General features: G+C 54.8%; 1 protein-coding gene across 2 annotated transcripts in view; it reads left to right on the forward strand.

The window, feature by feature from the left end:
* The window catches only part of RASGEF1A (RasGEF domain family member 1A), a 68,358-nt gene that overhangs the window by 31,696 nt on the left and 24,002 nt on the right, over window positions 1-12,660 (forward strand). The window contains exon 1 of one of the 2 annotated variants that reach the window (XM_017519231.2): window positions 2,635-2,770. The exons of the other annotated variant lie outside the window; for it this stretch is intronic. Coding sequence (XP_017374720.1) covers window positions 2,753-2,770 — 18 coding nt within the window. The 5' untranslated portion in view covers window positions 2,635-2,752. Of the gene's footprint in view, window positions 1-2,634; window positions 2,771-12,660 lie in introns of those variants that run through there. 2 annotated transcript variants of the gene reach the window in all.

Here is a 12,660-nt window from a genome sequence, read left to right on the forward strand (position 1 = left end):
ACAAAGTGAGACTCTGTCTCAAAAAAAAAAAAAAGAAAAGAAAAGAGGTTTAATTGGCTCACAGCTCTGCAGGCTGTATAGGAAGTGTGGCAGCATCTGCTTCTGGGGAGGCTTAGGGAGCTTTCACTCAAGGTGGAAGACAACGGGAGCAGGCATCTCACATGGCAGGTATAGGAGCAGGAGAGAGAAGGGGGAGGTGCCCCACACTTTCAAACAGCCTGATCCCTCCAGAACTCACTCACTCACCCTCAGGAGAACAGCACCGAGGGGATGATGCCAACCCATTCATGAGAACTCCGCTCCCATGATCCAGTCACCTCCCACCAGGCCGCATCTCCAACACTGGGGATTACAGTTGAACATGGAATTTGGGTGGGGACACAACACAAATCATATCAGCAGGAGCCCAGCCTCCTGTCCTAGGTCCCTCATCCCAGGACCTTGGCAGCTTGCCTGCTCCGCCATCCTTGCTGCAGCCTCTCATGGTCAGAGGCAGCGCTGTTCCAGGCCTTGCGCTGGGCCCCTAGGGGAGGCATCCAGAGGAAGTGCCTCTTCCTGTGTGTCTGGTCTCCCCAAAGGCCCAGCAGAGGGCCACTGGCCCCACTACACCTGGCTTATTCTCGGCTTTCTGAAGTGGCAGTGGGATTCTGCCTCAGGCCCTGCCGGCCCTCTCTGTAGCACAGCCTCAGCCCCAGTTGCAGGCATGTGAGCAGTATACCTGTCAGGGCTCAGCCCCCGAACAGCAGCCTCCTCTCGTCCTCAGGCACCAGGAAGGATGTGGGTCAGGTCACACTGAGGTCACACTGGCGGGCAAAGGAGACAGCACACTGTCTGTGTCAGCCAGAGACAGCGGGCAGAGGGCCCCATTCCTCCTGGGGAGGTGTCTGCCTTATTGAGGTCCTTGGGTGACGATGGTGCAATCTGGGATAAGCATGATAGGAAGTGGCCCTGTGACTGCATAAGAAGGCAAGTGAGGCTGCCCACCCATCTGCCGCCTCCTCTAAAGTGTCACATTCAGGGAGGAAGAGGGGATGTTCTGGGGTCAGGAGGCAGCAGGGCCAATTGCTCACATGGACTTCCCCTGAAGGGCCACAGGACAGGGCTGAGGAAGGCAGGGGGCAGGTGCCTGGAAGGCTTCACCAGGGGCAAGACACTAGGTTTTACCCTCTTGATGCTCTCCATGGAACCGCCTAAAGGGATTGGTGGCCCTGCAGGCCCAGACCATCCTGATGCCGCCAGACCACCTGCCAAGGCCACTGGGAGCTTTGCATCTTCTGGCTGGCCTGAAACAAGATGCAGAAGCAGCAGGGGAGGAGGACATTGTGAAAGCTGGGGGGCCGCTGTGCCGTTTCTGCCTGGTTGCCTCATGCTCCCTGCACTGCCCACCCACGGGCACTGCGTACCACACAGTAATGCATAGTGCATGCTCTGAGCAGTGGAAAGTCCAGGCCAGCACTTGCTGGTAGAGAGGAGTGGGTGGGAGGCAGTGCTCCGGGAGAAGGACCCCTATCTCCTGGCCCTCGAGCTGGCTTGAGGGAAGCCAGTGAATGGACCCAGCACAGCCCCCACTTTCTGAAGACAGAGACAACTGCCAATCGAGCCAGCCTGGTAGCTACTCTTGCGACTGGTAAGCTAGCAGGCAAACAAGCTGGGAGGTAGAGGGCCTCTGGCAAGGCCTGGGCAAGAGCCACAGGGGTGGAGGTGGGGTGGGGGTTATGGACGTCCCGGGGCGGCCGGATGTGGTCAGGGTCACGATGTGTCAGAGCCTCTCTATGCGGTTCAAGCTGAGCATACCCCGCTCCTCCCTAGCGGCCGCCCCGGCCAGCTCCGTCTCATCCAGAGCCAGACCCGGCCTCTCACCTAGCTCAGGCTCTGGGCGCTCAAATCCAGACCCCCAGAGAGGGCGCTCTTCGGCTCTGCACGTCTTTCCTGTCCACATTCTCCAAGTGACTGGGGTCCACCGCAGGAACGCTCTGAGGGGAAGCCCCGTCACCTGACAGCTTCCTTCTGAGGCTGGGGCTCTGAGGGCAGGAGGAGCCTCACTGTGCCAAGTGCCCGGCCCACCCCTCGCCTTGGCTCAGATCAGCCCTCCCACAAAAGCAGCTGCCGTTTCCCCCGCGTTCCAAGGAATTGGAAGGACAGGGAGTTCTGTGCGACGCCCGCCTCAGGCCAGAGCTGTGTGGAGTGAGTGCCCCGTCAGGGGAGGCATTCAAGCCGAACGCTGGCGGAGCAGCTGCTGTAGTTCCGTAGTGGATGCCTACCATCAGGTCAGGCTGGGGCGGGGTAAGAGGCTTCCCCACCCCGCGCCTAGCCCCTACCGCGCTGCGCCAGCTCGCTGTCTCCGTGAGCCAGCACCGACCCCCAGTGCAGCCGCCCCTGGAACCCCCCCCCAGCTCCACACCCGGGCATCTACGGCGCCCCACACCTAGCGCCAGGCGCGCTCACCGGTGCAGGCGGCGTCCCCAGACCGCGCTCCAGGCCGCCCGCCCCCTCGTCCCCGCCCCTCTGCCACGCCGCGCTACTAGCCTCCGCCGGGTTCCTGGCTCACCTTGCCTACCCTCGGCCCCGCCTGGACCCCACTGTCCTCCGCCCAGCCCCCGGCCCCCAGCGTCCCTGGTCTTGCCCCTCTGGCGGGGTCGCCTAGCGGCCGGGGCCGGCGGGGGAGCGGGCGCTCGCTTGGCTCGGGAGCAGAGGAACCGCCGCTCGCGAGACGCCGGCCGGGGCAATACTACGAAGGGAGCAGGCAGCCAGGATGTTCCTGGAGCCCCAGGTAGGGCTGCGGCGGGCGCGGGTGCGGGGCTGTGGGTCAGGGTTCTGGCGCCGCCGGTCTCAGGAGGGATGAGACGGTCCCCAGCATGCCGACCTGGCTGGAGGGACCCCGCCCTTGGGACCCGCGCGTCTCCCTCCGTGCGTCTCCGCTGGAGCACCTGCTGCCTGGTGGGTGGTACCCAGTCTGCACCTCTCCCTGCACCTTCCGCTGCCCCTCGCGGCGCGGCCCGGGGACACTGGGGACCGTAGAAGGCACAGCGGCTCCTGCAAGCCTGGAAGGGGCGCCCCAGCAGCAGGCGCCGGAGGGGGCTGCCCGGGACGGGCACCTTCGGGCTTGTAGGAGCCCGGACGACATGAGGGGAGCAGAACCACCTGTCGCTCCCAGGAGAATGTGCCGGGTGAGGAGTGGTCCTCGGTGCGTGATCTGTGTGAGGTGCCGGCGGGAGAGGGCTGCGGAAACGCTGGAGCGTTTATTCACGGCGCATGGGAGAGAGCACTGCCGTGCCTGTGCCTTGTGAGCCCCACGCGCGTCTGTGTGTTTAGGGAGAGTGGAGCCCAGCATGGGGCTTTCGGGAGTGTGTACTTCCAGGGCGAGGGCACTGTAGGGAGCAGGTGGAGAACTGGCCCTGGAGAGGACCTGAGCGTGGGGCACTGGCATTTCCCGCGCTGTTTATGGAGACCCACCCCCAGCGGCGCGGGGCGCTGTGATTCGGGCGCGGCAGCCCCCTCAACCCCGGGTTTTGAGCGCCCACAGGGTGGAGCTGAGCCCTGGCCAGCCCTGGCTGCATGAAAGATGCGGGACTCGTGTCCCTTCATTCCTTCACTTACTCAACACGCATTTATTGGGCCCCTGCTGTGTGCAGGTGCTGCAGTTCAGCAGGGAGCCAAACACCACAGTCCCTGTCCTCACAGAGCCCACACAGGAGAGAAGCAAGCACAATCGGTAGGTAAAATGGGCCGAGTGCCAGGTGGTGCTAAGGTCTAGAGAAAAAGCAATGTAGGAGAGGAACAGGGCCTGTCAGGTATGCATCGGTGAGGGTAGTTCAGGTCATTCTGCAGCGTCAGAGCAGCCCCCAAGTCCCTTGGCTCACAACAACACGGCCCAGTTTCCATTCACTGGTGTCATAGTGGGTTGCCCAGGTCCTGCTCCAGGCCACCCACATTCAGGGATCCAGACCTATCGGGTCACATGGTAGGGGAGCAGGGAGGGCCCTGCACCGGTATTTAAGTGTCCCAGTGGGGGTGACTGGGCTGCAGTGGGAGGTGGCAGAGCAGGGTGTGCTTTTCCTGGGGCTGCCAGGGCACCTCTGGCTGCTGCCGGGAGGGGTGAAGCCAGCAGGGGGCCACCCCAGTGGTCCAGGGGACAAATGAGAGGCTCAGCCCAGGGAGATGGCAGAGGAGGAGAAGGAGGGAAGGACTGATTCTCGGGGTATTCTTTAGGCTGTTGTCATGGAGATGGGGAGGGGTCAGGCTGGCTCGGGAAGGAGGGCGTTGTCCTTAGAGGTGGGCAAGATGACAGGTGCAGCAGGTGGGAGCGGGGGCAGTTCGACACCCCCTCACCCGGGAGATGTTGCCTGCCTGGCAGGGGCGTGGGCAGTCTAGGGTTTGGGGAGAGGTCTGGGCTGCATGTGCTCATGCAGAGCCTGGCTTGCTCCGCCCTGCAGGCCCCTTGCCGCGCTGCCTCCTGGTCACACTGCCCACACCTGCACCTGCTGGCTCAGGACAGCACAGCCCTGGGCCTCAGCCTGCTGGGCCTGCTAGCTTGAGCTACCTTCTGTGAGCTCCCCCAGGAGAGGTGGGATGAGGACTCTAGCCCTCAGTGGGGCATGAGACAGGGGAAGGGGAGCAGAGTCATGGCCTCTTATGTTAGCCCGCCCTCTGTTTGTGTTGCAGGTCCAGGCCTGGCCAGGGTGCAGGGGGCACTGGGGACAGCACCACCCAGGGTCACATACTCATGGACACATGGGCCGCAATGGTGCGGTCTGTGGGGGGCCAGGGAGCCAGGAAGGGCTGCCTGGGGGAAAGAGTCTCACACTGGCTTTGATGAGATTCGTGAGGATTGACTTAGTGCAGGGGGAGCTGCCTGCATCCCCCACACCCCTGGGCTCTTGGGCCTCATCCTCAGGGAACTACTGGTGAGTGACCAGAATAAACCAACCTGTCATGTCAACCTCCCTTTTCCCCCTTAACCCACTGGAAGACCCCTGGTTATCCTTGGAAGCTGATCTCAGAATCACCTCATCCATGAAGCCCTCCCTGACTACTCTCTACAGATTTAGTTCTCCACCTCTGTACCCCCACCAACAACACCTCACATAGACCCCCAATCCTGAGGAGATTATGCCAGGCCATGGAGTTGTGCCTGTTCTGAGTGTGTGGGATAGGCCAGAGGGCCTCAAGGGATGCTGACTTGACTGAACAAGTTCCAGAAGGAAGGAGAAAGGAAGGAATAAAGATGAGGTCAGAAAGTGGCCTGTACAGACTCTCTATGTCTTGTTTTACACCTGGGGAAACTGAGGCCCAGGGGGCTGTAGCTTGCCTGAGGTCAGCCAGGAGGCCCAGGGTCAGAGCTGGCTCTGGGACCAGGAGGCCTCCTCTGAGTGGGTTCTGGGCTGCCTGGGTCCCTGTGGGTTTCAGGATAAGGGGAGTTCAGAGGCAGATGAGACACGAGGCCTGGGGGCTCCTGAGGGAACCTGATGACAGTCAGGTGGGAGCCTATGGATGGTATGGGTCTTGGAGGAGGACAGCAGCCAAGACCCCCCCAGCTCCTCTGTCTTCTGGCCCCTGCCGCTAGCTGGGCCCTGGCCCTGTGGCCCCTGGTACCACTGGCCCAGTGGGGTTTTGTTGGCAAAGCTGGTGTTCTGCAGTCTCGGTCTTGGGGAATAACCCCACCCCCAACCCTGTCACCACCCACACTTACCTTCCAGGCAGGGACCCAGCCCCTGACATTTCCCAAATGTCATCGTGACTGCCATCAGCCACCTCTTCCGGGCTTTGGGCTGGTAAGTATGTGTCAGAGCACTGCCCTCCTCCCCTTCCCCAAACCCATGAGTGAGGAGGCTGAGCCTTCAACTCTGGCCCCAACCTGAGTATGACTTCCCTGGGGGCCTCCCTGGGGTTACATACAACAGCCGTCTTTAGAACAGGAACTGAAATGTTCCTAGAGTGCCCAGCCTGAGGGGGCAGTGGTGTGGTGTTTGGGCGGGTGACCAGGAAAGGTGGCTTCCGGGTAGCTGAGCTGCTTGGCAGAGCTGACCTATTGGGAACATTGTGTTCCTGGGTGATGGTAGTGGAGCTTACAGAGCTGAGAGATCCCTGGAGAGAGACACACACACACACACACACACACACACACACACACACAGGCACAGAGAGACACCCACACAGATAAAGAGAGACACGCAGGTATATACACAGACACATGCAGAGACACAGATACATGCAGAGACACAGGCACAGAGACACAGGTACAGAGACACATGCAGGCACACACACATACACAGACATATACAGACACACAGACATACACAGACAAAATGAGAAATACACACACACACAGACACATACAGAGACACAGAGACCCCCCCCACAGACACACACAGAGACACACACACATACACCCACACTCACTAACACAGAGAAACACACACACACCGACACAGAGACACACACAGACATACACAGGGACACACTCAGACACACTAACACAGAGAAACACACACACAGACACAGAGACACACAGACACACCTCCTCCTACTGCCACTGGTGTGGGCATCCCCATACCAGCTTCACACAGACTTATGTGCAAACACCTGTGCCCAGGGGAGGTAGATAGATAAGCTATTGATTTTTTTTAAAATTTGTGTTAGGTAATTGATTATTGAACTCTTATTAGTTTCAACAGATTTTTAGTTTGGCTTCCTGAAAAACCCAAGAAATTAATCATATTACTTGCACATAAGGAATAGTCAACTGGATTTCTAATGCATCTTTAGTTTTCTTATCTTATTGTGTTTTCCAAAAGGTGCAAAGTAACATTAAATAACAGCAGCTGTCCTTGGCTTGATCTTCATTTTAATGAGGAGGTCTCTCATGTTTCACTAAGTCTAAAATTGGGCCTATATTTCCAATAGGTGTTCGTCATCACGGACAGTATGCTAGAATCCTACATTAATTGCCAAGAGTGAACACCAGAAATGGATATTCAGTTTCATCAAAGGCTTTCCTGTATCTGGCAAAATCATCAAATGCCTTTTCTCCTTGGACCTATTAATGTGTTGACTTATTAACTCTTCTGAGCTAAATCATCCTCTTGTTCCTGGAATAAAGCCCACTGGGTCAGGCTCTATTGTGCTTAAAAATGCTGCTGAGTTCATTTTACTGATGTGTTGCTATGTTGTTGAGGGTATTTTTCATCTATTTTCAGAAGTAAGAATTTATACATACTTTTCTACTAGGAGATATATTTGTCACATTTATAAATCATGCTATTTTAGTGTTATAAAATGATTAGGAAGGCTTTACAACATGAATTGTGTAGTTGAAATAGTTTAAATATCATATAAAATTATCTTATCCTCAAAGGCTTGAAATAATTCAGTTTAGAAACTCTTTCAGCCAGGGCTTGCTTTTATTTTTTTCCAAGGCTTAGTTGGCTGTCAACTTAATTTGTACTATGGTTATTGGTCTTTTTGGCTTCTAAACATTTTTAGTAAATTTTTGGTTATTTATAGTTTCTAGATAATATAACTAACCATTCAAAGTGCTTGTAGGTCATTTACCACAGATTTAGGTAACTGTTTCTTTTAAACTTTCTACTACTTATCTGTAGTTAGATTCCCTTTTTCATGCCTAATGTATTTTTTATGTCCTTCCTTTCTTCCTTCTTCTTTCCCTTTCTCTCTTTACTTTTTAAAAATTTTTTTATAATTTTTTTAAAGAAATAGAGACAGGGTTTCACTATAGCCTCCCAAAGTGCTGGGATTACAGGCAGGAGCCAGGATACCTGGCTCCTCCCTTTCTTTCTTCCTTCCTTGTGTTGATTAGAATTGCAAGAGAGTTATTATCCTTGAAATCTGTTTTCAAAGAATCCGCTCTTTGAAGTTAATAAGCAGCTCTACTCTCTTTCTTTAAGTCCTCTAATTTGCCTTTGAGCAGTTTCTTTTTCCAGTTTGTTTTGCTGTCTGTTTTGTTGAGAAGCTCTTTTTTAAGCCTTTTGAATCAAGTGCTTAGTGTTTACTTCAATACATTATTGAAGTCTATGAATTTTTCTCTGAGTGCCGCCTTGGCCATATCAAATTCGATACAGAGTTTTTCTGTAAAGGTTATTTTTTTTTTTTCTGACATCTGTAATTGGAGTTTGAATCTTTAACACAGACATGATTTAGGGAAGTTTCTTTATGAAGTGGGTAAATTTTTTTGGCTTGTCATTTATTAATTTATATATTAGTTATTAATATATTAATATTAAACTATATTACATTGTGCTCATGTCCTTCTCTCACCTGCACACTTCTGTTTCAGGACTTTACTGGGTGGTATACTGTATGACCATGTGGCTGGAGACTTTGGACAGTAGAATGTGCCTTTCTGTTTCTAGACACTGTTTTTCACCTATCTTGGTCCCGTCCTGAGAACACGCACTGCATTATTTTCATCCCTTGGGCATCTGCCATTTGCTGGGAACTGTAGTGGTTTCCATTTGTGTCTCCGGCATGAAGAGGTGCTCATTGTGTTTCCTGGACATAGCTTTATGTTCTTGGGAGTTTACCTCTAATAGGGTTAGAAAAGAAAAATGCATTAAGTGTTTTTCCTACTCTCCACTCTCAGCCATTCAGCACAACATTCTGACACCAGGTTCTCTAACAGACACCAGCTGGATGCCCTGTAATTCAATTTGGACAATATTGGAGGCAGAGTCAGATCCCACAGATTGAGAGTTCGGTCCCACAAGGCTGTCCCTCCCTCGACTTCAGATGCCAGTCCCAAGTCTCAGGCTGTGGCCTGTGCTACTGACCCACCCAGCGAATCAATGCTGTTGGGACTCCCTTCTCAGATGCCATGACTTTGCTTGAGCAGCTCACATAATTCAGGGAAGCACTTGCTTCCATTTACCCACTTACTCTACAGGGTTTTACATGGTCACAGATGAACAGTCAGAGGAAGAGACACTCAGGGCAAGGTGTGTGAGAAGGGGTGTAGAGTCTCCCTGTCCTCCCAGGTGCTACCCTCCAGCTCCCTCTACCTGTTTGCCTACGCAGAAGCTCCGAACCTGCTCCTTTTGGGATTTTGTGGGGGTCTCATTACGGGGGCGTGGCTGACTGCATCACTGGCCGTTGGTGATGGACCCAACCTTCAGCCTCTCTCCCCTCCCTAGAGCTGGGGGTGGGAGTGAAAGTCACCACCCTCTCATCACATGGTTGGTTCTGCTGACAACCAGCCCTTAGCCAGGCTGTCCAGGAGTCCATCAGCACACAGATGACACCTGTCACTTTTGGAGATTCTGAGAGTGTTAGGAGGGTGTACTGGGAAAGAAGACAGTATCATGCGCCACATAGTGGTCCTGTGAGATTCATAATACAGTATTGTCACTGTGCCTTTTCTATGCTTAGCTGTACAAATCCTTACATTGTGTTACAGTTGCCTCCAGTATTCAGTGCAGTCACACACTGTGCAGGTTGGTAGCCCAGGAGCAATAGGCTGTACCACAGAGCCTGGGTGTATAGTGGGCTGTGCCATCTGTGGGAGCTCCCTGCTCCCACAGCCATCCGGACTAAGTAAGTCACTCTGTGGGGTTTGCACAAGGAAATTGCCTAACGACACATTTCTGCGGGGGCTGGAATCCAGCTGCCCAGCATGGGCCCCTTGGATCCCGGCCTGATTACCCCCACCCCACCCCACTGCCCTGTGCTTGCAGTGCAGCCCACCAGTGCAGCAGGGGCAGCTCCTCCTGGGTTAGGCCCTGTCCATCCGGCAGGCCTGGCTGGCTCCCCCTGCTGTCACCTCACACCGTTGTGCCTCTCCAGAGCCCTGCGCTGGTGGCCCTGAGTGGTGTGTCAGATCATGGTGGTCACACAGGGTTCCAATCCCAGCTCCACCACTTTCTGAGACTGACTTTGGTGACTGAAGCATTTGGGCCTCTGTTTCTTCATCTGGAGAAGGGGGAGCAGCAGGAGAGCTGCCCTGGGGAGGCGTAGAGGTGGCTGTGTCTGGCTCAGGTTTGAATCAGCCTAGTGGCGCTAACTGATGCGGGGATGTTTCAGGATGACTCAGTAGCCAATTAAATGCTTACAAATTCACGCTTTATTGGGTCGCTTTCACACACTGACAATCATGCAAATATATTCCACACACCCAGGCAGTCATAGGAGAGGCAGGAGCGAGCCACTGTGTTAGGGGAGGGAGAGACCAGCTGCTGACTGCCCAAGGTCCGGATTCCCTCAGAGCAGACGGAGCACAGAACCCCAGGTGGAGGGATGGGCCCAGACCCCCGGTGGAGAGATGGGCCCACTGCTCTTCTCCCAGCAGGGCATCTGGTGGCCTCCAGTGGAAAAGAGGCCTCAGAGTTCTCGAGGGCAGAGCTTCTGCAGGCGTCTTGGTCATGAGCAGCTTCTTTGTGTTTATGGCCCTCCGCAGGAGTGTCCCCAGCCATCATCTTCAGGTGCCTTTTGGCATGACTTTCTTGTTGGGTCTCAGGGATGCCTGACCACAGCAGATATCATCTGATCACTGCAGTCCACCACACCTATGCTTATTGCTCTGGGGGCCCAGCAACTTCCCTTTAAGCTGAGTTACTTGTCATAAGTGACTCCATATATATATATATATATATATATATATTTTTTTTTTTTTTTTTTTTTTAAGACAGCCTCGCTCTGTCACCCAGACTGGAGTGTAGTGGCACAATCTCAGCTCACTGCAAACTCTGCCTCCCAGATTCAAGCAGTTCTCATGCTTCAGCCTCCAGAGTAGCTGAGAGCACATGTGTGTATGTACCACCATTCCTGGCTAATTATTTTTACTTTTAATAGAGACAGGGTTTCACCATGTTGGTCAGGCTAGTCTTGAACTCCTGACCTCAAGTGATCTGCCTGCCTCAGCCTCCTAAAGTGCTGGGATTGCAGGAGTGAGCCACCACACCCGGTGAGATGGGGTTTTGCTTTGCTGCCCAGGCTCTGTCACCCAGGGGTGCAGTGGCATGATCTTGGCAAACTGCATTCGTTAGCTCCTGGGCCCAAGCAATCCCCCTACCTCAGCCTCCTGACTAGCTGGGACTACAGGTGCACGCCACTGCCCCTGGATGATTTTTTTGTAGAGACAGGGATCTCCCTCTGTTGCCCAGGCCGGTCTTGAACTCCTAGGCTCAAGCGATCCTCCCAGCGTGGCTTCCTAAAGTGCTGGGATTACAGGTATAAGCCACTGTGCCTGGCTGTCCACTCTGAGACCCTAAGGACCACAACACATTATTACAGGTTTTTGTGCACTGGTACTCTTGGGACTGGCCAGTGTCTAACCACCAGTTATAGGCCCCCAGGGCCAGGGGACACACAGCAGGTGACAGGAGACCTGCCTGTGTCCACGGCACTGGGGTGGCAGTCAGGATCTGTGTCCAGGTGCTGTCTCCCAGAGACTGCCGAGCTGATCAAGCTCATGGCTCTGTGACCCAGCAGGGAGCTGGGTGCTCCCTGCCCCGACCCCCATGACTGGCCCAGAGAGAGCTCCCTGCTCCCACAGCCATCCGCCAGGAGGAAGACAATTCAAGCGAGGGAAATGGATTTTTATTTGTTTTGAAACACAAAGGAAAAACCTTTACTCAGCCTAATTGGATGTCATTTAAAAGCAAAAGAACTATTCGGTCCTTATTCCATATCCCAGCACCCCGGTGTGGCTGCAGAGGGTGGAAGCTGCGGCTCATCCGGGAGACAGGCCTGCCTGTGGCCTGCACGGCTGGCCATTCCTCTCTGCCTCTGGAGGCCCTCAGCCCCGACCCTGCACGCTCGCTGTCCCTCTCTCTTGGCCATGGGCTGCTGCTTCAGGCTGACTCCATGGCTGTCTGGATGTGGGCAGTGTGCCCAGGTGTACCTGCGCAGGACAGGTTGCTGGTGCCTTCCTACCAGAGCTGGCAGGCACCCTGGTTACTGCCCAGATCTGATGAGCAGCAGGACACCCTGCTCTGTCCTGCATCGTCGGTGGACATCCCATCTAGGACAGGGACCCCAGAGGGGTAATTTCACTTGGTGTGGAATCTGTACAGTGCCTCCCAGCCCCCTTCTCTGTGGTACCTTGGGGGTCTTCCTGGAAAGGACAGAACTGGCCACCAAGGTTGCCTGAGTTTACACATGACCCCGTCCAAGCCTGCACCTAGCTCCGTGCCTGGAGGCCCAGGGCTGCCCACCCATCTGCAGGAGGCTCTCGTTACCCCTATAGAAGCCAATGGCGTCCACCCAAAAGGGAGAGATGCCAAGGGAAGGGCAAAGCAGGGCCCCCCAGGCGGCTGAGTGGGAGGTCAGGCTGCCAGCGCCTGCCTGGAAAGGGCAGGGATTCTCTGAAGTCCCACCTGCTGCATCCGTGGGCCTCTTGAGTCTCAAGAATGCAATGGTTCTTGGTGGACAATGACGTTCTGTGCCCTGAGCAGCCCCCAGAAGAAGCTGACTGGACAAAAAGGGAAAAGGGAGAGGCAGAAACCCAGACTGGGCAGAATTTGAGGAGCATGAAGAGGAGACGGCCAGATTCCTTCAGTCAATTCAAATTGTATTGGGTAATAGAAGGGAATTCAGAAGGAAAAAATGAATCATGTGTCTGTAACAAAGCTTTAATTATCCGTGTCGCGCCCGTGGCCAGGCCTCTGGGGCAGGCGCCCTGCGAGGCACTGTTGCACTGGTTCCCATGGC

The sequence above is a fragment of the Cebus imitator genome, unplaced genomic scaffold (assembly GCF_001604975.1).
Source record: "Cebus imitator isolate Cc_AM_T3 unplaced genomic scaffold, Cebus_imitator-1.0 Scaffold731, whole genome shotgun sequence".
Lineage (NCBI taxonomy): Eukaryota > Metazoa > Chordata > Mammalia > Primates > Cebidae > Cebus > Cebus imitator.